Here is a 26683-nt window from a genome sequence, read left to right on the forward strand (position 1 = left end):
AGAAATGCAAAGGCTACAGCACATCATACTGTATGTGCTATACCAGTTCATGTATACAAAAGTTCTAGCACTGGAATAACAAAAGCATGTTGCACACAAACTCTTATTTGTGACTATGCCATCAAGTTCCTAGCTGCAGGATTTCTGATGTTCAATATTCTATTTTAGCCTTACACTTTTCTCTAGAAAACCTAAATACTTACTATTCTGCTCCTCACCAAGGGCGACCAATGTTTCAAGGACTTTAATTCCTTCCTGGACTGCTAAAAGCTCCAGGTTGTTGGTTGGGCGGCTCCTTTCCACAGCTTTCAACTTCTCAACCATGATAGGGGCCAATGAATGAATATATGGAGTTGATAGGGCACGATTGGTGTGTTGGAACACAGAAAGCAGAAGCTGGTAACACTTGGCTTGAACCTAATCAAATCAAGATAAATACACTGTCCTCAAAGTTATTTGTTAACTCACGGAATGCTAAAGAAAAAGACTATTTAAGGGGAAAGAAACATACTGAATAAGAGGAAAGCAGCAACACAGCCCATCTGCTAAAATAGTATTAGCCTAGTTTTCAATAAAAGGAAGGCAAATTAGAAAAATATTCAGGTATTAAACAGCAGTAACAATATAAATCCAGAGAACATAAAGGCATAGTCAGTCACACCAGTTCACAGTGAACTACATCTTTAAGTCTCAGGGCTACCAGTTCTAATAGCAGATGATCTTCAAAATAATGATCTTCTATCCCAATCCCAGAAAGGTAAATTAGCCCATAAAAATGGCTCAGATCAAATAATTCCCTTCCCTTTCTGTCTATGTTTTTTAAATTTAATTTCTTTTTGTTAAAAATTGTTAGCCTTTGAAATAAGGAGTAAAATATTTCTTAAATGTATATATATTTCAAATGAGCTTTATGACTGCATCTGACAGCAGACTTTCAGGCAAGCTTCTTTTCTTCCATCTTTGTAATATTAAACTTTTGACTATTCTGCATTCACAGAAGTCTAGGAAAACTGCTCTGAGGTAAAATCAGGGCTTCTTCAAAGCATCTAAAGTGCACTCCCATGTAAAGCTTGCCCATTAGCATTGAGACACTTGGGTCTCTCAACTGAGTTATCTCAGAAAAAAATTGAATTGAGCTCACCAGACATCTGGTTATTGCTATACATGATATCTAACTCTCTCAGACTTTTGCAGGTGGCAATAATTTCAAAAGTGCTCCTGTATTTCTTAGAAGGCAGCAGTAGTTCTTTAGAAGAGTTCTTTTAGTAGAGTCAGTATCATGCTTTTATTACAAACGGGTGTCTAGTTACTGACTGCAACAATGAGTATTTTACGTTTAAAAAACAAGAATAAACACATAAGTATTACAGAGCTTATGTTCTGCACATTAGTGAGAGGAGAGTGGACACAATCTGGCTGCTGTCCAAGTTTTCTCTGTGAGTTACAAAAATAGTGGTAAGTTCCAGCTGACGGGCAGCTTTCCAGCAGGGTGGTGGGTGAAAATGTACTTCTCTCACTGTTCATGTGTTTATACAGAGCTGAGAGAGATTATGACATAAAAGTTTCTGCTTAGTACAACTGACACTTCCATTCACGCACTACATTTTAAGTAGCTTCCCACCCAAAGTCAGCCTTCGGAACCAACTGAATTTATGTTCACGTTGGAAAACACATGCTCTGCTATGGAGAAGAATTATCAATCCAAAAAGGATTTTTAATGCTTCACTGTGACCCTAAACATATCCGCATTTTTGTGTGGTTTTCTTCTCAGGAATCTCTGCACTGCTTGCTTGAGGAAACATTATAGATTTTTCTCTTTAGTTCCCATATGCAGATTTGTATACCCACTCAAACTGATCGATACATGGTTGGAAAAGGTAAGCTTAACTATCCATACAATGCATTAGTCTTGTTGAACAAAGTCAGTCTACAATTTTTTAACTTTCCTATTTAATGAGAAAGTAATTCAGAAGATAAAGCCAAAGGGCAGAAATGAAACCAGGCGAGAGATGATTCACAATCTGCAAATGCTCTGATGGTTACCACGAAATGATATTTTTGCTCTTAATTTGAGTTTTGTATGAACATGTAAACTAAGTACAGGTTTTGCACAAATACAATATTATCAAAAATGTGGGCTGTAATTTTAGCCACAGAAAAAATGGTTTAGTTTGGATTATAAAAGATCATGATGTCACCTCTCTCTGGTAACCAACCTTTTCATTTGATAAAAACTTCACGTACCAAAGATTGGTTTTGCCTTTTAAAAAGCTGCAAGTCAAGAATCTGGCACAAGGCCATGAACACATTTTATCTAGAAGCACTTACTTTGGGTTATTTTGGTCATGGGCTTCAATAAGGCACTGTTGAAAATTCTAGTTATTTTGACATGCAGTATCTATCACTGAAGTAAAGGCATCACAAATCATTCCGGAAATGTGTTAAATATATCACAATTAGTTTTTGTTGGCTATATATCATTCACATTCTTGTAACATGATCTTACCCAAGGATCACAGGAATTCAATGCACTTCTAAATCTGTTCATACATCCGTTTTGTAAAGACTGCACTCCAATTATTTCAGTGCTTGCTGACCAAAGGAAGAGAGCAATAGCTGTAAGTATGCTTACTTCATCAAGAATAGGTTTAGAGGCTTCTGAAAAACAAAACCAAACATACTGTTAGCTTATTCCAAAGGCTTTAGAATTTATTTAATAGAAGTCACTGAGCACAGATAAACTCACAAAGAGGAAATATATGTACTTGAAATTATTTGCCACTGGACATGCATTTAGTTATTACAGAATCACTTTATCATTATTGATTGTGACTGATAAAAAGCTGAGCAACCCTATTCTAATAGTTGTTCTAATAAGTTAAACTTTCTGAAACTTGAGTATCAAGGAAAATATCATCACCCACACTTACTTGTACCACACAATAATTTTTGCTTTCCATGTGTAAGCAAGAGAGAAAAAAAATCTATTTTTTAGATCCTTCCTTCATTAAAGATCTACTTCACTTTATTTTTATTATCTTCAACTGATACGGCAGAGGAAGAAATTGGTATCCAGCACGGCAACAACTTTTACTTAACATGAGGTTTCACAGAACAGACTAGCTGATCTAACAGCCACCTGTAACCAATAGGAACAGAACCACTTTAACCTTTCCTGCTTTTCAATTTCCCATTGTCATAATTTTCTTCTGTGCACAAGCTCCATCTTCACAGATCTCATTCATGAATTTGCAACAGAAACATTTATATAAATGTATATTTATGTATAAACCATTATAATATATACAAAAAACACTGTTCTGCTGGTTTGGTTGGCCAGATTAGTTCTGTTCTCCCCTGAGAGGCACAAATAAACAGCACATATAAAGTCAGCAGAATAGAAAAACAGCATGACTGCCCTTTACAGATGTCAGCTAGTCACTCAATTGGCTTAACTATAATGTGAAACCTCACTTCAAAAAACTACTCCAAGCATTTTAAGTGACAATTTTTCTTACATTATTTAAATTTAAGCTTGTTTAAAAATTTTACTGAATGATGAGACTTGAAATTGTATGCAGTAGACCTTGCTTAGATTTTTGTATGTGTGATCTATTCCACTTCACAGAAGACTGAAGAGGAAAAGGAAAACATACACTCTTGCGAGGAACCATGAAGGATTTCTAAGCCTGAAAAAAAGCCTAAAGCCAGTAATGTTTCTAGCAAGAGGGACTGGGAAATCTTTACAGCAACAAAAGGCTGGAAGACAAGAGTTGACGTGACAAATCAAATTAGAAGTTTGGCTTGATTAACATAAATCTAGTGATTCTTCCCCTTCAGACATTTCAGAATCATTTGCAATTACTTACTTGCTCCCCATCTCTCACATGAGTAACTCCATTCAAGCCTCTTCACTCTCTACAAATGGCTCCTTGGCAATGGAATGGGATGTTTTCCTCCTGAACTGCCATTATGCAAATGGCAAATCTTTGTGCCTCTCTTTTGCTAACTACGCAGATGAGACTGCACCTCTTTTGCACTTTTTGAAGGGCAAGGCAAAGCATGTGTGTGAACACTAGTGTGCAATTCCCTAAGAGACATAGTATCCATCCTGCTGGTGGGTAACAAGGGTTTTTTTGGCAAGGGTAGGATTTCTTTCTCACCACTGAAAGTTTGTAACAGTATTCTGAAAATCCTACTCAGTCTGCACCTTGCCATAATGTTGCTGTCTTCATGCTCATGGCTTTAACACTTACTGTCATTAGGATTGTATGAATTGTCCCAGTGTAAAACCTGAGAGAGGCAGGGCTGCAAGATGAGTTGTGAATGACAAAAGTGCTAGCAGGAGGTTATGATCAACACTGTCAGCTGGAATAGGAACTCCTGAGATGCAACAGTATTAAAGCAAATATTGTGCTTTTCTTCAACATAATCTATTAAGTAACAGATGAGTTATGCTCTGTGCAGTTAGGTCTTGCCTTAAATCATAGGCAGATACCACTTGCCTTTTCATTACAGCAAAACTCAGTTCTCATTAATCTTAACTCTCTTGCACTGGGCAACTACTTACCAGGTTGAGAGTCTTCCAAGATAGATGCCAGAGTGCTACGGATAAGACCTGTCCATTGCTTCTCAGTTTCATCAGTCTTTACTGTCGGAAGCGTAACAATAGTTTTTATCCCTTGAAGGGCAGCACTGACTGGAGGTGGGACCTGATTATCTGCCGATTTTATTGCTGTTTCTTTCAATACTCTTGTTATCAGAAATAGGATAGTGGGTAAGATTGTCATACACCCTGAAAAAGAAAAAAAAAAGGTAAAACAGAATTTTTGAAGTGTGGTAGATAACCTCTTTGTTTTTCCCAATATGGATATATATGGCTGGAAACAAAGGAGACACCAAGATAAAGTGCAATTCAGGTAACAAGTGATATGTGTCATTCAACATTTTATCACCAAATTCATTCATCAGTACTATCGAAGTGTATCCTAACACAGCTTATACAAGCCAACACTTAAAATACTGCTGTCAACTCAGGAATGATGAGCCAGCTATTAAAGCTTTGTCCTACATGGCATGTGATACATGGTATGTCATCCAGATTGTTTGCAGCATCTGCATATCACTAGAGTTCTTTAAACAACAACAGGAAGAGGCCTGGAAACAGGTATCCAAACCAAGTCATAGTACTTTTCAAGGGCTCTGGTGCATGGTAAAAGCCCCAGAAGCAAAATAAGGAAGCTGTCTAGGGGTGTCACATCCTGGGCAAAAGCTGTAGGAGTTTCAATAACACATGTACACTCTAAGCCCCTGCAGGACTGAAAGAAGGGTGCTATTTGGTTTAGGTACGCAGTATCAACCTGCAGGTCACCGAAGACAGTCAAGTCTCTTTCTGTACCTTTTCTATACTTCATTTTTCCCACATCTGTGGAAACAAATCCTGCCATTTTCCTAGTTCTGGGAGTGCTGTGAGGAAACATACATTAAGTAGAACAATTATGACAGGAAGTGACTGCTGGAGGTCATCTAGTTTAATCCCCTTTTTCAAAGCAGCAGTTCTTGAAGATCAGATTGCCCAGGATCTTGTCCAAAGGACACTGCATGATCCTCGTATTTGAAAGAAAGAGGAAGAAATAAAAAAAACCCACTCAATCTTAGGAAGTGAGGAATTTTTTTTGTTCAGTTTCCCTTACATCCAAAGACTCAGTTAACACAAATGTTTGTCCATGTGCTATCCCCACTTCCCTACAGCTATCAGCTGGGGCTACATCTTTTTCTGAATAAGAAAAAACCCCAAACTCTAGCAGTCTCTGTAGACAATATTTCTGAGCTATTTTAAGTGGCCACTTGCTAAATGCTGGGAGGCACACCTTCACTCCAGACAACACGGAAGTAGTACTGTTACTCTTTTTGCCTACCCTCCTCCCCATTGTCCTCCCCTCAAAGAAAAAAACAAAACAAAAAGAAGGGGGAACCAAATGAAACTAGTGCAGGACTCCAGATCAACTCAAAATCTACTGTTCCTTAAAGAATTGTAAGACACAATTTGAATGTTTGAAGACAGGCCATGTTGTCTTTTGAGCATGACTTTGTCCAAGTATGTTCCTTACTATACAACTCATTAGGGGACCAACCTCTAAAATGTCTTATCTACATCAGTCTTGTGAAACATGTCAAAGACACTCAAAACAACACTTAGGCAATTTGTTCTCTGAAAAGGAAAACTCAAAGAACACAGCTTCCCATCCAATGGTGTCCCTTAACCCTGAACTTCACTCAACGCAATTACCCTTGTTTACACCTGTCCTTTTTGACAGTCTACCTGTGCAGAAAAAGCTTCATTTAATTTAGAGTCACATTTGGCACGACTGACAGCCAACGGCTGCAAAACCAAGTGCACCATAGCTGAATTGTGCTGTTTTTATCTCAGTAGGATTCCCTTTTCACACTGCTGATGCATTTCGTGAACTTTTCAGGAATTTAATTCTGAGATCTCTGTGTTCTTCTACAATATGATTAAAATTGGCCATAAGGTTTCAAAAACATGAAAAAAGGGAAAAAACCTCCAATAAAATCAGAGTAATATAGAGCTAATTTCCTCATCAAACATGCAGCATACAAGCAAATTTAAAGTTAAATCATTTCCTTTACACTGCTCACTGGAAAAGTCTGAATTCTTAATTTAGTTTACAATCTAAATATACTTATCAATAGGTGACACTTAAAGCATTGCATAACAACATATTTATAGTTTGTTTTTAGCATGATATCCTAACAATGCTTCCACTACAGTAAGCACTCACACATACTTCGATAAAATACCTTACCTGCTGGAGAACACAGAGAAGGCAGGTCAGACAGAATATTCACGGTGGCAGCCACAAGACGAGCACTTTCCTCTGAAAGGTGGGATTTGGCAGCAATGTGACTTGGAGAATCCGACACTTTTGAACTCAGATGGGGCATGTGTCGTACTAGGATAAACATCAGCAATTCCATGGCTGCAAAGACTAGAGATTTTCCAGGCACAAGACCACCACTCTCACCTCCCTCTCCTAAAGCAAGAGGATTTTCTTTTTCTTCATTATCATCTTCATCTGAAAAAGGAAAGAAATGTACAAGGAGACAGTTAAGAGAGATCCCATAATGAAGATGATGTGAAACACTCTTCACAAAGAAGTTAAAAATCAAGAAGAAAAAGTTGCTTTACAGTAAGATAGGACACACATTGCTCATGTCAAAATAAATGTTTTAGTCAGAATTACTTAAAGGCATTTAAAATGCTATAGAAGCATTGTGATTGCAACAATACTTATTAAAAATCCATCCAGAATTAGAAAAAAAGTAGTCTTACACAAAATACAACTGCAGTTAATTATTTTGCTTCTTTTAAAATTGATTATAAAATTAACAGCAATGACTGTCAGATAAACAGACAGGACAGTATTTTTTTAATTTAACAGCTATTAATGAAATATTCCACCCTGAAAAAATCTTATTCCAGCCTAAATTGATTATGAAGTAAGAGAACAGAAAAGCATTGTAGGATTCTATGTCTGAGTTCATGATTTGAGCGCATTCAGTTCAAAAAGTCTCTCTTTTGACGGCTGCTTGGCAAGCTGCAGTCCTTCCTTCTCCCATTAAACAGCAACAGAGATTCAGTAAGTCAAAGCTGGCTTGAACTACCCCTATAGAGCTCCTATGAATTTAAATGATTGCTACTGTTATCACATTCATCGATTTGAAAAATGCAGCTTACTGGGCTGACAGCAAACAATTCCATTAATTCACATGAAGGAACAGAGCCTGCATTTTCAATTGTGCTGGTTCCAGTTGCACTAAAATTCTCTCCCTGTTTTCATGTGGAAAATGGGCAAAGGCTATCAGTTTGGGGGCTTCTTATCAACAGTATATTGTGCTAGAATAAGACAGTAATTTTCCTTAGTAAGATAATATTCTTTAAGTTTCACTTCACTTTTTTAAGGTAATAGAAAACATGTCAGACTCAACTTAACCAGGTATCAATGAATTAGTTGTCAGGTTGCCACCTGGCAGCTAATTTACCTAGCAAAGATGAAAACAGTACATCCAATGTCAGATTTTAAAGAAACGGTAGAGAAATGATTGAACAGGGAAACACTGTTAAAAGGAAGAGGTCACTAAAAGTACATCAGAAAATAGCTTTCAGACCAATTTTAGTTTCAGACTGCTGGTCAAGTGCTGAGTATCTGCAAGCATGGAGACACTACAACATCCTTCGACAGCTGTTCTACTGCTTTACTGATCCCACGGTGATTAATTTTCTCCTTGTATCCCATCTGGATTTCCACTGCTGCAATTTGTGTCCATTGCCTCTGGCCCTTCCACCATATGCCTTTCAGAAGGCTCTGGATTTGCCTTGTCTTTAAATCCCCTTTAAGAAGGGGGATTGCTAGTCTATCCCATATTAACCCTCTCTTCTGCAGACTAAACAAGTTCAGCTCTCTCAAGACTCACGTCACAGGCCACACACTTCACCTCCCTAAGCAGCTCAGTGGACCTCCACTGAACTTCTTTCATGTTTGTCAACATCTCTCTTATTCAGAATGAAGAGGAAGAGTGAAGAAAAACTAGACACTGCTCCAGATGCATCTTCACAAGCTCAAGGTGAAAGGATAACCATATCCCTTATTCTACTGGTCATACTTTTCTAACACAGCTTAGTAAGAGTCCTCAGCATTGCAGATGTTTCATACCATGGATTCAAACACACAACTGGTTATCTAGCAAACCTGCTATCCAATCTGTCAGTGTGCCAGCCTATACCAATGCGCATTCCATCCCAAATGCAGTGTTTTGCATTTGTCTTTGCTGAACTTCAACAGGGTCTCAGTTCTGCAGTTCAAAATCCCTCTGAAAGGCAGCACTACGCTCCAGTGTATCCACCACTTGCACAATTTGCTATCACCCACATATTTGCTGAGACTGCATTCTGTCCTATCACCTAAGTTGTTCATGACAATGTTTAACAGTAGAAGGCCAGTACTGATCTCTAAGAAACATCAGTTGCAACCAGCTGCCAGTTAGACTTGAATCACTGAACTCCATTCAAGCATAGCAGTCCAGACAGTTACTCTCCCACTTTTTAGCCTACATCACTCCAATCTGACAATGATATTACGGAGTACTGGGTCAAAAGCCTTGCAAAAGTCTAAGTAAACAATATCCACCAGTCCACATCCAGAGTTAGTTATTTCATCACAGAGGGTGGTGAGGCATTATTTGTTCTTGGTAAGTCTGTGTTTGCTATTTCAAATCACATTCTTCTACTTCATGTACTAAAAAGTGGTTTCCAAAGGAATTTTCTCAAAAACCTTTCAACACACACAGCAGGCTTATTATTGACAAGATAGTATACCAAAAATCCACCTCACATCTTTAGCTCATCAAAGTTAGCCATAACATCTGATTTTTGCCATTTTGGAAAGCCTTCTTGAGCACCACAGATTTTCAAAGATGACTGCAACAACCTTAGCATGTCATCAGCTAGCTCCCTCACATGCACCTCATCTGGTTCCAGGCTATGTCCACCTTTTTTGTAAGCAGTGCCTAACCTGATGCTTGTCTGCTGCAGGTAGCATTTCTCTTCCCTAAACTTGCTCACTGGACACAGACATAGGCCTAAGTAGAGAAGAGTGCCTCAGTTTTTCCTCCAACATGTCATATCATTAGATCACCCAGTCTATTTAGCAAAAGGTCTAAATTTCCTTCATCTCTTTGCTGCCAACATATCTATACAAGTCCTTCTTGTCATACTTGATGTTCGCCATCAGTCTCAGCTTCAGCTAAATTGTGGCTTTCCCAATTCCACTCCACCATATCTACGCAGAAGTGTCCAGCACTCTTCCTGGCCAGTCTGGCCTCACTTCCACCATCCATACACTTCCTTGTCACATCTGAGCTCTATCAGAAGTTCCTGTTCAGCCAAATCAGCTTCCTGCCATGACAGTTTTGAATGAGCTTTATTTTGTCATGGAAGACAAATGATCCCTTGTTCCTTTGCCCTTCAGGGAAGCTTACCACAAGAGCTCATCTAAAAGCTTCCTGCACAAGTCAAATTCTGCTAAGTTAGGCCAAAGCTAACTACTTGTTCTGCTACTTGCTTTCTTCATTTCCCTCAAGATCATGAGCTCCACTATCACATAGCTGCTAGAGCCACAACTACCACTGACCTTCATAACCATTTCTTCTGTATTAGTCAGGAGCAAATCCACTGAGCCTCTCCCTTATTCGGACTGAAAAAACACATGCCTCATAGGCTGAGTGTTAGCATCTTGCAGTGTCACCCTTCCAACACATGCCTGGGTGGTAAAAGCCTCTCACAAGGCTCCCACAGCTTGATTGGAGGGCTTCTTCCAGTTGGTGTAATATGGCTTCAACCACCTTCTCTTCTTGATTAAGCAGCCTGTGGCAAACAAGAAGAGAGCTCCTGACTGGTATCACCCTTCCTTTCCCTAAGTGGTATCAGTTCTGACCTGTCCAAGTGGGTCAGAGCTGGCTCCTCTTCACTTGCCAGATCTCTGTAGTGTTCTCCAATCAGATATCTGGAGATAGAACCTTTTGTTGCTGAAGTCACAATCTTGCAAGCCACCACCTTTGTTCAAGTCATCCTCCAGGGCCATATTCCAGCATAGCCTATGGCTGCATTTCCTGAGAAACATGGGACTTCAGCCCTGCACCTGCAGGACCTCTATGAAGAACATTTCCAGAAGAAAATCCAGTGCCTTTCCAGACACCACACACTATGCTCACCTTCACATGCATTTCCTTCACATCTCACAGGTGAGACTAATGTCACCTCCAGCTGTGGCTGCACAGACAAGCATCTGGAGGACAATCACATCAGCACCTTCATCTGAATTTCAAGCCTGGTCATTAGACCTCTCATGTACCAAGGTGATTATTCCTCAGTCAGCACACTGTCTTGTTGTATGTCACTGCCATCATTATGCTGACTCTAGCAGTTTGTACAGTCTTGAGCAGCAGTTCTGAGCTGCATAAGCATGCCCTTCCATGCCAGCTGCCTTGCTTCTGTTTGCACACCCTGTTCCCAGAGCTTCTGGCTGCTGACACGCCCTGAATGCCCTGAATGTCAGTGAAGTAAGAACCCAGGTGCAAGTCTGCTCCTCTTCCTGGCAAGATCCCCTGGGTAGGCAACTTTTCATACTGGTTCCAGCAGTAGCTTGCTCACCTTGTGAATGCCAGTTGTGCCAGGGACACACCACAATACCCTAAACCGATGGCTAAACCACTGAACTTCAGAAAAAAGTGCTAAGGAGGCAGTCAGTAGAGAAATCTTAAGGAAACCGAGCAAGGATTTAGAAAGTTCTAGGCCTTAAATTGTGTGTTGGTTAAAATTTTCACCACTCATACTCAAGAAAAATTAATGAAAACCGTGACATAAAAACAATAACTGCTAGAATGATCAGAGGATGAAAAAATTACATCTTACAAGAGTTAAGAAATCAGTAGGTAACTAGGGAATAAAAACAAAATTATCTGTGGAATACAGAGCATTTTCCTCCTCAGTGTAACCATACTGCAATGCAATCAAGATCCTTTCCCAGTATGAAAACCTGTTGCTTATTCAGGCTGCAAAGCAAGCTGTGTTTTCAATATCTTACTTAGTGTGTTCCTTTTTTCCTGCAAATAATCTTGAGCTGCTCTTACTATCTGCTGGACAACTCCTGTAACAAGTAACTGGACTGAAGGAGGATCCCAGGTCAGGAGCAGTCGGTGAAGCACACTCAAGAGTTCAACACCAAGGAGCTACAGTAAAACAAAATACATATTAAAAAAATTAATTAGGACTTAATGATTCCTAATTGATACGTCAACTTGTTTAAGATGAGCAAATACTTTCCTCACATAAATAAGAATTACAGCTTTTGTAATCATCATAGATGAAACACCAAGGCGCAGAAAAAGCTGGTGGTTACAACATGCTCATACACTACCTGATCTTCTGCAATATGGATCCTGGCACAAGGGGAATCCAATAAGGTGTGAAGCGCTTGTAAACAAGATGTAACATGCTCAACAGGCTCTTCAGGTCTCGGGGAACACAGAAACTGTATACTAACACCTGAAAAGAGCAATAATTAAAAAGAATGTTCATATAATCATAAAATCAAGTTTTCTTTTTAATTTTTTTTAAGAATAGCAGGTTCTTAACAACTTTAAAAAGATACATGTTTTCTCAATGCTTGTTCCTTAAAAAGAGAGTCTATGTATTAGAAAGAGCAGAATTGTATTTGTTTCTTCTTCTGCAACATGTCTTCCCCAAAATTTGGCAGAATAAAAAATAAGCAGTGACAACAAGCAACTTAGATTACTGAATGGAAAACCATACTTTGTTCTAAAGATCTTCAGGTTAGACTTATGAATAATTCAATTATAAACTGAGTTTTATTTTCTTGAACTCTTTTAAATGTAAAGAAAAAAGAGATGAAGTTAAGTTTCAAAAATTATGCAATATTCATATTATACATATGTCAATTAATTCTGGTTTTAAATATCTGTATGTCTCAGCAAAATGTTGGCATTCCTCAGAATAAGAGATCACATCCATCTCTTAAAGCCGTTAGGTAACAACAAAGGGAAACAGTGAGCCCTGCTCACAGATGAAAAACTGATAAAAAAGCTATTTCATGTGACTTGTCAAACATCAGTCTCTACTGAACAATGTTTTTATAAGGGTGTGTATTTTAATTAACCTCATAGCTTTTGCATCTTTGAAGCGTAACATTTTGTATCATCTGTATTATATTACAGTGTACAACAGTTCCTACTCATTGAATTACATAAAATAAACTAGTTATACACCTTATCAATAAAAATCACACTAGGCAGAGAGAGAGGAGGCATATTTTCAAAACATTACTGTCCAAACATATAATGCATTTTAAACTTCCCAGATATCAAGCAAAGTAGCTTTTCTTATTCCTACAGCATTTCATACCACGATGTGCTGCTATTGAGCTCTAAACTTGTAACTCTTACCCAAAATTAAGTGCATTCGATCTTTGTTTATCTCTGGCAAAGATTTAGTGGTAGGTGGAGTTCCAGGTGTCTGGTTTAACTTAATGGATGTAGCCCATTTCTGTGAATTGGGCATTGCTGCTGCAGTCTCTTCTGTTGACTCTGACACGTTAAATCCTGTACTGTTTAGCCAAAGTGCCACTGCATGTAGAATGGGAGCCCAAGAGTTTCGGTAATGCAGTCTAGCTGTATCAATTGTTTCTGGAGTGTAAAATGCTCCTCCTGTTAAATTAGCAAAGCAAACGTAAGTTCTGAAATCCTCTGCAAACAACAGATAAAAATCAGGTACTTTAAATTTATTAGTATATTTATAGTGGTTGCGTTCAATCATGTACATATTCAGGTATAATACTTTTTAGTGACAGTAAATTCCAATTCTCCTTGTGTAGACACACTGTAAGTACCTCCCATAAGAAAGTGCACTGGCCCTGATGAAGCAGCAATCAGAGAGCTAAGGCAAGGCAGAGTCATCAGGTCTTGCAGCATTTTTCACATAGAACATTGACTCTTGACTCAGTAAAATAATGTATGACAGTATTTGCTCTCATCTCAGGGGCCACGCTTTTCTTACAATAAACATCTTTTTGCATTTGATATCAACCTATTAGAGGTGCAGACATATACTTAATTCTACAAAGACATGGTTTTAATCATCTCAGTGACTCAGATAAAGGTATAATCCCTGAAGATTGAAGGAAAAAAGCTTGAAGTTTAAACTCATGTTTCTATTACACAAAGGCAGAAATTTATCACTTGTATAAAAAACATTCATGCCAAATAATTTATAGAGTAATTCTGAAGGTTCAACTACAGTTTCCTTCTGTTTTTCACAACGCAAAAAAAAATTTCAGTGCTTACCATCTGGTGGAAGCTGGGTAGCAAATTCAGCTGGTAAAGTTAAAAGAGCGTAATCTTTCAGCGCAGCTAACCAGAGACGGCTAAGTGCAGGCAGTTCAGGTTGCACAAGTGTTATCAAACTGTCTGGTGGCAACTCATCTACAGTACCAAAATCATCCTCATCCTCCTCTGTGCTCTTTAAAACACGCTTTGGTTTGGTCTCTGCTTCTTTCTTAATCTTCATGGCAACAACATACACCTAAAGGAAAACAGATACAAAAGTATGTGCGATGAGATTTTATAAAGATAAAAAGCAGCAGCCTTTCCCATGTTAATGTAACAGACTCCGTACATTTACAACTCACCAGAAAACGATTGAAAAAGATTTTCAATACAATTACACTTTATTTAACTTTTTTTACTTCTAGCAGTGTGTATATATATATCTAAAATAGTGTCAGAAATGGCAATTTCCTGAAACGTTTCAGCTACACACTTTTGTTCCTAAAAACATGTCAATTATGAACACTTTGATAAACTCCTGGTTAACTAACTGAAATATTAAGCCAGAATATATGTTAAGGTTGTTTGATTTTTAAGGGTTTATGGGGGGGAAAAGGGTTTGTTTTTTGTTTGCTTGGTTCTGGAGGAGTTTTTAAGAGCAATAAGATGGGAAGAAATTCAAAATCTGATATGGTATGAGTGTGTATTTTCATACAGAAAAGTGCAATCAAGCAAAGAACAAGCAAGCCTCACTGTAAATATGGATTGACAGAATGGCAGAAAAAGCAACAGAGAAAGATACAGAGATTAAAACATCCCAGGAGTGGAAGTACAACAGGTTAGGAGGAGGACAGGTGGAGACAGTGAGACATGAGGCTGCAATTCCACTGTAAAATGTTTTCAAAGTTTTAATGCTCAGTGTTTACCTCAGCCCACGCTTTCAGAACTGCAAGCTTTTCCATAGTAGTGGCACTCTCTCGGTAAAGCTGGCTAGAGGATCCCTTTCCTGCTTGCACTTTATCCAGGGAAGAGACAAGAAGGTTGTGAACTCGGCGAAGATCATTCAGGTCACTTACAACCCCACTTCCTATCCAAGCGCTACATACCTAAACAACAAAGTTTAGAATCATTCTAAACTAGCAAAAAAACCCAACAACTTTATAAATTAAAAAAAAGACCCCAAATCACTAAGAAAACAAAACCCAAAAAAAACACAATGAAAAACTTTGCTGCTGTCTTCTTGCTGAACACAAATAAATCTGAGGTTTTTCCTTTTTTTTCCTCCTCATCCATGACAACAGAATGACTCAGGTCAACGGTTACAAAGGCTGTATTTGCAATGCGTATTAATATTTAAAACAGGTTTTTAATCCTCCATAAATACATAATAACAATTTTTCATTCTGTTCCCAAGTGTCTGGTCAAATCATTCAGATAATGTGTCATTGCATCCCCTGTGAAGAACACACTGGACAGCAATCAATAAAAGTATATCTTTAAAAACCTATACCTCTCTATTTCATATATAAGGCTCCAAACTAATGAGAACCTTTCAAAACATTAATGTTATGAAAATACCTAGAAATTAGTAAAATATAGATCTTTGAAAAACTGAATTATGATTTGGAACCAACAGTTCTACATCTAGAATAATCAATACAAGACACAGGGGACAGACAACTGGGTGCCCCTCCACTTTTCATCTGAGTTAAATGCATCCAAATAGGTACTTAAAATAACAAGCATCACAAAGATCAGTTGCTCCTGGCTAATGCTATACATTGGCATTCATACTCTGAAACACATTCATGCCCAGGCATAAAGCAGGCAATGGAATAATTCTGGTGCACTTGCTTTTCTATGCAGAGAAAAACAGATAAATTCTTTCAGAAGAGCTGCTTTTATTCTGGAGATGATTCTACAAGGATGAGGAACAGAAACAAAAAATCCTGACATAAACAGTTCAGGTTTTACAAACTTTTTTCAAGGCATTTTTGGCCAATCTTCAATTTATTTATTTTGCTTTTAGAGAACCAGTTCCAGCAAAGCCTTTAGGGAGGGGACTCTCATGATCTGGAATGATGGACATATTTAGAATAACATAAACACAATCATCAAAAATGTCCCAAATATGTACAGGACAAAGCTGTAGAAAACTTCTCACAAATCCATTATTAATTCACAGTAGGCTAAGACCAGCTTCAATCCTGTTGTTCAGCAAAGACAACATCTGTTTCAGTAATGACATAAAACTGTAACAACATCCAACTCTTTCAGTGACACTCATCTCTGTCCATGTAGCTTCTAGATAGAGTGCGATATCCAAAACTAATCTCTAACCATTTGATCCTGTAAGTGCACACATCCACTTTGAAACTGGTTGAATAGAGAAGACTTTGACAACTTGTATGGAATGTTTTAAGTTTACACACAAACCGCCTCTTCATCTAGTTATACATGGACAGTAACATTCTGTAAGTCAGAATGAACATAATATTTCCTACGTGTAAATACCAAATGATCCTTACAGGTTTTACTGGAAATATAAGGTTATAAAAGAATAAGACAAAGTCACGCTCCTGCTGGACCAAACTTACTAAATAAAAATAAACCCCACCATTTCAAAACTGCTGTTTGCACAGCTCATTAAACTGTTGCTTTAGAGTACAGTAGTAGTTTTGCTGTGCAAAACACATACCAGGTACTACTGCAGCTATGTTGCTGAGAGTTGGTTTAAACCACAGTACACAAGATCACACAAAAGAAAAAAAACCACACACATGCAAAAAGGAAAAACAATTACCAGAATTTCACTAACAACTTGTTACTATGCCTGTAATGAGAATGCTCAGATCTTCTAAAATCTAAAATAGAGCATTAAACTAAATGGAAGTTTAGTGTTTGAAGGTAAATTATCAGTAATGCAAGTATTTGATCAGACTGAAAGACAAGTCAATAAATCCATTATTTTTAGTCTCATTAAGTTTTATTTTCTTTTTTGGTAGCAACAAATGCAGAATTTACATGAAAACATAATTAGTTTCAGACACATTTTTTATGTAGCTCCCTGTTAAAGGACTTCTGCACTTCTGAGGAACAAAATATATTACTAAGAAATACAACATATATTCCAAAACCATCACAGATTAAGTTTGCAATATCTTCCAGTCATTTCATACTCTTTCTCTTCTGTATTATTTTTTCAAAGAGAAGGAAAATTAGTTTTGCTTATAATATCTGAACAATTTCCTCTGTACCTGACAGGCCTTTGCAGTTATATCGGATGGAGTATCTTGGGAAAAGGCTGGCCTCAGAGCAGCTCCAACCTATTGACAGGAAGAAAAAATTTAAAATCCAACCAAAACAATAGTGCTACAACATTGTTTATCTCACCTTGTTTAGGGCTCAAGGACAAATACAAAACAAGCAAGACAAGATTCTCAAATTTGGTGTTATAGTTACATTTCAAACATACCCTTGCTGTCTAGAATACATTTACAACAGCATTCTTTAAACAACAACAAGAACATCAAAAACAAAGCCTTTTTTCCTGCTTGCCCATTGCCTTTTTTAAGTTTCAGTTACCTCTGTCAAATATGTGGTATTCTCTTCCTTCTGTTAATGAGTATCCTTTTACTCATTTAAGTATTACAGGTGCAATTTTTGCTAAAGCTCAATAACCCTTTTGATGCTCAAAGGAACACCAATGTGAAATCAAATGTTTATGGTTGGATTTGCATCAAGTTCCCAAAATGACAAATAGCGACCAAAAAAGTCTTTTAAGACAGTTGCTGTAAGGCAGCATTTTTATGAAATAAAAGGAACCCAGTCAAAGGGAGAGAGAAGCAATGGTTACAGCAGTATAGAAGGAAGAAAAAAAGTGCAGGAAGTGAAAAATATGAAAACCTGCCATTAAAATGTATTTGAAAAGATCTTGAAGACACAGTGAAAAGAGGTGAAAGAGCTAAGCTATGCAACAATAAAAAAGCAATAAAACTCCAAAATAAATCTTCAACTGCCCATTTCCCATTGGTATACTTTTGTAGCTTTCTTTTGAACAGAAGTATATTCACTCATTTCCAAGAAAACAGATTTATTAGCTTAAATCTAGAATTGAATTAGCTGCATTTTCCAATACCTAATTCTACAAATGAAAAGCCACTTTTGCCAAAAATTAAATGTAACTTACAACATCTGGCTTTCAAGCTACTGAATTTCTCATTTTGTCAGCTATTGAACTATAATAAATATGAAGAGATATAAAAATAAAATTTGAAGAGGTAAATAAGAGTGTCTCTTCAGCACATTTTCATACACAGAAAAAAATTCTCACAGGTCTTCCGAAGTTACAAAATATTCTCAAAACTAATACTGGCATATTGACATAAATACACAATTCCCTGAACTTATAAAGGAGGTCTCACATTTGCCTGATACTGCTCCAGTATCACATGGCCTGGAAACTCTGGCTCAGGAACAGATGCAAATTTCTTGATAATGTCTTCAAGAGCTTGAAGACCTGCCATTCGTAGCTGGTTGCTGTGATCAGTCGCAGCCATGAATGCCATTCGAATAAGGTCAGAGAGATGGAGCACTAAAAAGTCATCTTAGAACAAAACACGAAGAACTATTAGTAACTTAAAAGACAGCTAACAAGAGATACTTGCAACATTCTCCTCACTGACAGGCACAACTGTTACCTATTGGTTTTCAAAGATCCACGTTTAAGGTATGGAAGAAGGCAGGAAAGAATGTAACCAGTTTTCCTGTTCCCACTTCCCCCTTTAAATTGATTCTACAACTTTTATTCCTTAAAAATTGAGCAGAAATTGCATAGAATTGCATAGAAGATATTAAAACATTTTGTAAAACCTACAGAAAGTTTTCAAGGCAATTCTTGGTCTTGCACAAGTCCTATGCTTATAGTGACCCCTGCTGCTGTCAACCTTGAACACCTAAAACTGAGTTTGCCTCTAGTTCTGCTCCCAAAAACCACATCCAAGGCCATAAGCAAGGAGCAGACAACAAGCAGTAAAGAACAATACACAACTCAGCAACATTTCTGAAAAAATTATTCTTCTCTATTTATTCAGTTTATTTCTTTTCTCACTCACAATTTGTAATTATGTTGTACAATTAATACAAAAATAAATTACTGAAAAAATCCACTGTGACTAACAAAAAATACAAAGTCTCAAGGTAAAAAAAGAAAAATTATTTTGTGGTTGAAGCTTTTCAGAGGCATTTCAGTAAAGAAAAACTGAAAATCACTTAAAAACTACAAAGTGATAAAGTCTGCACTTACTTTTTCAGACTGTCAAAGACAGTAACAAAATTTGAGTATTTTGGAAGCTGAACAGGGGAGGGGTAGAAGTTTGCTGAGTTTTCCTTTTTACAGTGATACCAAACATATAACAGTTCACTTCAAATAAATTCAGAGATATAAATTCTCAGGATTCTAATATACAATCCTCTATAGGATTCTTTAAGCAGCAGTTATGTCATGATTTTCTCTATAATACAATGCCATCTCTCTAAACATTTCCTTCCTAGTTTTCAACAGTGACCTCAGGCTCAAATCAAGCCAAAAACCAGATTCTCACAAACCCAAAGCACAGTGGTGGAACCAGGCTGCATCAAAGTAACACAGGCAAAGACCTGGTAACTCTCCATATCCTCACAGACACTAACCCTCAACAACACAGACATTAAAATCCATTAATCTCATGTATTCTGGGATGCTCACAGCATTCATCCTAGTTCTCACAAGCATTACATAAGTGAACACAAGCTCTCACTACACACCACAACCAATACAACATGAAAAACCTAAGGACAGAAGGCTCACACTATGTTCTAAAAACATTTCTTCACAAAACAACTATGCAAGATATGACCTCTCAATTTTGATCCTCTAACTCATAAAAGTATCTTTGAAACATGAGCTTGAAAACTAAATTTTATCGCTGTCATGGATAACAAAAGAATGAACTTTAAAAAGTCCATGTCTTGTTATAGGTCCCTCCTACATGCCTCTCTCTGCAACCAATGCCACAGCAATAATTACCCAGCCTTAACTTCTCTTTTTTTCCTTCCTAGCACTCCTTCCGTCTGGAAATGCTGAAATAACCTCTTAAGTTGAATTCATTCTGTCATTATGTTAAACTCTGAAACCATTCCCAGCTTGCCCTTAGCTACAAGTTTATAGGTTCTGTTTCAGACTTGAGAAAAGGTTTGCATATCTAAGGAGGTTTTTTTTCCTATGCAGATCAGTCTGTCAGAACTTATCTTTTCCAGCAAACCACATTCTTTGTGCTCATGGTACAGCAACTACAGTGGTTACAAAGCTACAGTTTTATTGACTTTTGCTGGACATTTCCTTTGGTTTAAGCCATTTGAATAAAGGGTGATTATGCATCTTTTCTTGGTTGTGTAATCTTAAGCTGTAAAGACATGTGAAAAATAAAATAAAATATTAAAACCAAAACATGCATGTTCTGTAATTACTTTTTGGGTTTTTAAGTCTGGCTAAACGAGCCAGTGCCAGATCGAAGTGTGCCTTGTTGGCATTCTCACACAGCATGATAATTCGGCACAGACAGTCTGCTGCAAACACACGAGTTGCCCAGCGAGGTGCTACAGAAGGTTTGGACTTGTCCTCTTCACCCAAGGTGGTAAACATCGTATCATCATCCATCTCATCCTTCTTCTCGGATTCCTCATCCTTCCCTCCTAAGGGAGCAGCAGTGCTCATGTCTACAACAGAGAACAATTAAAGGGGAAAAAATATCCCACTGTTACAATCTGCACAGGACAGCTAAGGACAACAATTCAAGTCTCACCTTACACTGAAATTCAGAACAGACTAATTCTTCCACTGAAACAACATTTGGCACATATCAAAAAGCAAAGGAATATCAGTGAAGAAACATTTTTCACCTCTAATCTGGGTTACATTATCCTTTATTTGTCTTAAATGATATGAAAGAAATTCCTGTAACATTCATTCGCCACAGACACCAACTATAGCTGAATTCCATATGTAAACTTCTCAGCTTTGAAAATTACCCATTAAACTGCCAATAAACAAGGCAAGGAGATTATCTGGCTCAGAATCAAGAATCATCTTAGCTTTGAATTATTCAGCTCCTATTTCTAGTAAAAGATAAAGTGCAAGTTAAACTGAAACAAAACTACAAAGCTCTGTGCCATGGGACAGACACACAGCCAAGTAGGCAGTTTATGGTACACAAAAATGTGATTAACATTCAAAAAATTCTTTTCTCCAAGTGTGGCTCTGCAACTTCATTTCAGAAAATAAAAGTAATTCAGGGATCACATAAAAAAACAAAAGCCAAACAGAGACAAAACAAAACCCCTCACCAAACATGCATATACACTTCTACTCTTCAGAAATGAGAACATAAGTTCTCAATTCCAAGGTCTCATTCAGCAAAACGTCTAGATACTGACAAAAATTACCCCAGCAATAATCAGAGCAGAACAAGCAGAAATTATTGCTAGGATAACCCACCCCAACTCAAGCATGCTTCTTAGAAAGTCTAAATTTAAGCAACTGAAGAGCCAAGACATTCAATAAAGAAAAAGGCTATGGCAAAACAACATGGATGATGCCAGTTCATAACAACATTGTTTTGAAAAGGCATCCAGGACTTTATGTGGATGATTCGTAAATCTCTGCTTAAAAAGCAAACCACATTTTGGTCATATGCCAGTTAGCTGGATCAAAGGAGATCAAAGGGAAGTTGCTGGCTTGAAGCACACCTGAGAGAAATTTGTTTAAATATGGTTCTCTCTGAGATTATGTCACCCACTAATAAATAAATAAGAAATTGGACAACCATGTTAAAACCTTTAAGGCTTATCCCACATGAAATAATAAATGGACATGCAAACAGCACACTTGGGAAATGAGTTCTTTCTCACTGGGTAGATATGTGGTAACTACAATGCATAAAGAAATTAGCATTACTCATTAGTAAATGTAAAGCTGGCACCATTTAGAAACAGCTTCAGGATGAACTCACATATGCCAATAAACAAGAATAAATGCAAGGGAAATGAGCAGAATCTGCGTCACAACCATCCTACAAGCTGAAAAACAGGAATAAGGTCTCAGAGGACAAAATCTGTGCAAACAAATCTGCAAAGCTGAACAAAAAACAAAAGTTTCATCACCATGGTAACCTATCATCACATCAGTAACTCATAAAACCTCATAAAAGAAAACTCAGAATGTGTATGGCAGTCTTCTTTCTGTACAGTCCTGATGTATATTGGCTAAATAAGAATGTCTGCTTTCACTAAGATACTGAAATATCAGCATTATAAACACACTACTTCTCCACTGGAAATCCTACTGTAAGCAGCTAACTTTTTAATCTTAAAAGCAATATTCTGAAACTTAACATTGATGATTTCTTCTTTAAAAGGTATTTTTAATGTACTATAATAGAAAGCTCTATATACAATATAACCTACATCTTAACTAGTGTTGTAGTTTTGGGAATGTTAAAGGAAAAATTCTCTCCCTGCCAATAACTTCCCATGCCATTAGTTAACAAAAGAAGTAGTTAACTGCTACCAATTCCTTTTTGATCGTTTTGGGTGGGAGCAGACTGGGGGAAGATGTGGTGGGGAATGGGTTTGCACTGTCTTTTTTTTTGTTCTTGGGGACATCACACAGCTCTGGCTGTATGTGCTGCTGTGGAAGAGAAGCAGTTTCTCCTGCTCCTTGCTGCTACTGTGGAGTAAGCTCGTTTTTTCCTGCCACTAGTGTTGCTCCTGGTTTGGCATTTGGGGCCCTGGTCACCGCCCTAGTTTCACCGTCGGCCACAGTGTCGCGGCTGCCCGCCCCACCACAGCAGTGACCCAAGAGAGAGGGACAAGAGTCACATCTGCTTTCCTGGGAACTATCATCATCCCTTCACTCTCAGCTCTTCCTTCTTCGTTTGGGACAAAGGACAAAGAGAGCACCATTCGCCTCTGCCTTGCTGGGAAAAGACTGAGGATTCACTTCCCAGCTAGTCAAGGTGTGACACTGACACTGTCCATAAATGTAACTGCTCCAGGAGGAACCTACCATTTTGGGGGTTGTTCTCTTTTGTTTTTACTTTTGGTGCTGGGGGAGTAGTTTGCTCTGGTCTGTTTACAGTTATATCTACATATATATGTAGATATATATAGTAGATAAGAACAGTTATCCTTCTTATATCCATTTTCTAATTAAAGTTCCTTTTCTTAAATTTAATAAAGAATGACGTGATTATTGTGGAGGAATCCTCTCCTCTGCTTTTTGGTAAACATTTTGGTTTTTCCCCTCAAACCAAGACAACTAGGATAAAAGCAAGATCCAAATCAATATTGCCAGAACATGGGAACATTAAGGATATATTATGATTTGTGTGAACAATACAGAACACTTACCACTTGAAGCTGCAAGGACATCCTTACAAAGCATGAGCCAGTGAGAAAGGTTTTCTACTGCTAGTGATGAAAGCATATGTCCCAGAGTATCGTGGATATCTGAGCACAACTTTCGATCAGTCTCCCGATCCAACATTCCAAAAAGGACACCTTCGAGCCCTGTCTCTGTTATATTAACCCCTTGATGCCGGGAATGAGCATCTCGACGAGAACCAGCTCCTGGTGCAAAAGGATTAATATCTGCAAAAGGATAATGAGAAATCTCTCTCAAATCAGTAACTCAGTTTTAAAATCTGGAATAACAGACTAGAACTGGACATCGTGTAACTGTGTTGTGTATAGCTCAGGCAATGATACACCAAGATGTTACTGACTTTTTTCTGAATTAACACCAGAAAGATTTTAATACAGCGATTAATTTTATCTGCAAGGGAAATAACATCTCCAAGTACTACTTTAAAAAGAAGTATCTCTCTCTGTCTTTTCAAGGTACATAGCCCATGAATTTGTAAAAAAAACCCTAATAGTATTGGACTCTAAAGAATCTTTCTGGAAGCAGACTTAACTGGTATGATTTAATGAGTAAGCTCACAATTCTACATTTGAATGAAGACCGTGTTGAGCCTCCTATTTTCAAAATAAAATCATATGTATAAGAATTGAACTGGCCAGCAAAATCCACAGGCTTTGCAGATGATGTGCTAACAGAATGTAACACAGCCAGATACTTTGATCAAACAGCATACAATTAAGTCAATTTTCAAAACAACAATTGGTAAAACACCAGAAAAACTGTAATACATTTCCACTGTATATATATTATGTTCCCAACTTCATTCCCAGTCTTAATGAAGCAGAGAGATTTAAGTCTGAACATAACAAATAGTTAAATTATAAATGAAATTCAAGAGATAAGTAGGGGTGCAGTCAGAAGTTATTTGAGCTGGAAGAGACAGTTTTAGGGGTTTTTTTCACTTGGAGAAGGGTGAATGTTGGGCTTTGTTCCCCTCTTTCTGAAGGCAAACCACATCTATGCACACACATGTGCACTCAGGTGTTACAAAAAGGCCACATATAAGAAATACGTACTGATGCCACTGTTTTCTTTGTCCCCAGTGTTTTTTGCCAAGCTCATGGCATATTCACACACTTCTGATGCTTCCCTCTGAGCCAGCTGCCGTAGACACGCAACTGCAGCCCGGCGAAGCAGCAAGTGAGAGCTGCACAAATGAACCTAGAAATCAGAACCGTTACAGGTAAGTGAACTGCTGCACCCCACAATAAATCAAGGACTAAAAGCATTCCACTATTTTGTTACATGACCATGTGTGAGCTGCTGGGTACCAGACCCTGAAAGTTCAGGAAGTAAGCACATTTTGTAATATACAAATATGAAAATAAAGCTGAGAAACATAGAACTGACAGCTGTTACCTGCTTAGAGATAAAAGCTGAAATATTGGAACTATTTTGTCAGTGTGATTCAGATTAATTATGGCTTCCAATCTGCTATACTCCAGTACTACTCTGCTTCATGTTCTCCTATAGCTGTAAATCACGTTTTTTTAAAACAAAAATCCATCATCAGATGCACCACACTTAACAGCTATCATAAACACTTTCATTTCAAATTTCTAACAGAATCTACAGCAGTAAGTTCTTAAAAGCTTCTCAATAAGACAGCATCAGATGTCTTTGCTAACCAACACTGGCTTCTAATGCCTTTGAATCACCTCAAGTACAAGCAAATATTTTTCTTATAGAAGAATTATGCATGGTCTCCATTTTCCTGAGAGAAAGTAGCTGCACAGAGAAGTGTATGTTTTTCCACAGCGGAAGAGATGAAGAATGTTCTTTAAGAAACTCTGATTCTTTATTTATCCCTGGGTAATTTGTTTTTAATAAACCAAACACACATTTGCTTTCTCAGTATTAGGTTATTATGTGGATGGAAAATGCCTTCCTAAATGAAAGGGTTATACAGTTTATAAAGCATTTTAACAGTAGATCTTTATTCCACATATGAATATGCAAGATTTTAGTCCTGAAAAAACAAGCAGACTTTAAAAAACCTCTAAATATTACACTGATACTGCTTTAAAGGAACTAAAACCCAGAACATTCTGGAGATTTAATTAATGTAAAATGTATTCCCTGTTTCAAGTTACAAAACAAATAACTAGAAGTTATGAAGCCAATGCAGGAAGAAGAAATTAAAACTACAGTGTAGAACTGTATGGTTTAATTTTGATACCTGGTATAATTCCATTTAGAATGAGTCTGAAGAGTTTGCTAAGGAGGCAGGGAAGGCAGACCTTGCCTATAAATCTGTGCATTTGCAATATGAAGAAATGCACATGACAACTCAGAGGAAACCTTACCAAACTAATTACATTTTGAAACTAAGGAATATGAGAAAAGAAAATGAAAATAGCTTTTGCTTTGCAGAAGACCATAAACTAACAGAAGAGAAATAGTAGAAAATCCTGCGAAAAGGCCTCAAATCAGCACTAGTTATTCATGTATGAACTTCACTGTCTAACATTATCCACTGGTACTTACAGAGTAAGTGGTTATGCGTTATGTTTGTCATGTTGTACGCAGCACAACAAGGGCCTATCTACTTGTGGGTGCATTTCACTCCTTCCATGCAAAATCTTGTGAAAGGATAGGTGACAGATTCTGGGAACACGCTGCACTACCAGGAGTTTTGGGGGTAAGGTAGGGGGTGGGACTGTGCACAGGGCTGGGGAGAAGCACATAACCATGAGAGGATGCCCTAGGGAAAATCTGGATGGCAGACTAAGAAAAAGGTCCAGTATTAACTTAAGTAGGATTGTATTCCTTCAGGTAACACAGAGCCACTAGTTCTACAAAGAATGACAAAAACAACTTTGCCAAACATCAAACAGACAGAGGAAGGAGAAGGTTCTCAAATTTCTCAGTACTGGACTACTGAACCATCTGAAAAATAATTTTTACAATAGTAGTCATTAAAAAAAACCAAAACAAAACAAACCTACACCAAAACTACACCCACACATGTAATCTTTACTCTTATAGTCATATTTGGTATGTTTTGGGTTTCAGTGTCTGCCTTACTCCCAGGCTTAAGCCAAGACTTGCTGACAGAGCACTAACAGATGGAGAAGGCAACATTAACAGCAGCAGGACTATAAGAATTTGAATGTCAGCATCTACTACGCTGACAGTGGTGAAATAAATCCAAAATCTGCTACATTTCCACAACTCAGCTCCCTCAGTGAGTGCAATTAGTTGGAGGAAATAGAGCATTTCAGAAATCTTTTTACTCAATCA

The 26683-nt window shown here is 37.6% G+C and overlaps 1 protein-coding gene across 4 annotated transcripts in view; it reads right to left on the bottom strand.

The window, feature by feature from the left end:
• The window catches only part of HEATR5B (HEAT repeat containing 5B), a 59727-nt gene that overhangs the window by 4118 nt on the left and 28926 nt on the right, over positions 1-26683 (bottom strand). For all 4 annotated transcript variants that reach the window (XM_071575512.1, XM_071575502.1, XM_071575486.1 and 1 more), the window contains 14 exons: positions 24457-24601; positions 23368-23607; positions 20428-20676; positions 18345-18526; positions 17178-17246; positions 14847-15026; positions 13939-14176; positions 13042-13302; positions 11997-12124; positions 11664-11808; positions 6828-7097; positions 4571-4795; positions 2507-2658; positions 204-417 (listed from right to left, as the gene is read on the bottom strand). In XM_071575512.1, the coding sequence (XP_071431613.1) occupies positions 204-417; positions 2507-2658; positions 4571-4795; positions 6828-7097; positions 11664-11808; positions 11997-12124; positions 13042-13302; positions 13939-14176; positions 14847-15026; positions 17178-17246; positions 18345-18526; positions 20428-20676; positions 23368-23607; positions 24457-24601 (2698 nt within the window). The remainder of the gene's footprint in view (positions 1-203; positions 418-2506; positions 2659-4570; positions 4796-6827; positions 7098-11663; positions 11809-11996; positions 12125-13041; positions 13303-13938; positions 14177-14846; positions 15027-17177; positions 17247-18344; positions 18527-20427; positions 20677-23367; positions 23608-24456; positions 24602-26683) is intronic.

Source organism: Pithys albifrons, chromosome 2 (genome assembly GCF_047495875.1).
Source record: "Pithys albifrons albifrons isolate INPA30051 chromosome 2, PitAlb_v1, whole genome shotgun sequence".
In the NCBI taxonomy this organism is placed as follows: domain Eukaryota; kingdom Metazoa; phylum Chordata; class Aves; order Passeriformes; family Thamnophilidae; genus Pithys; species Pithys albifrons.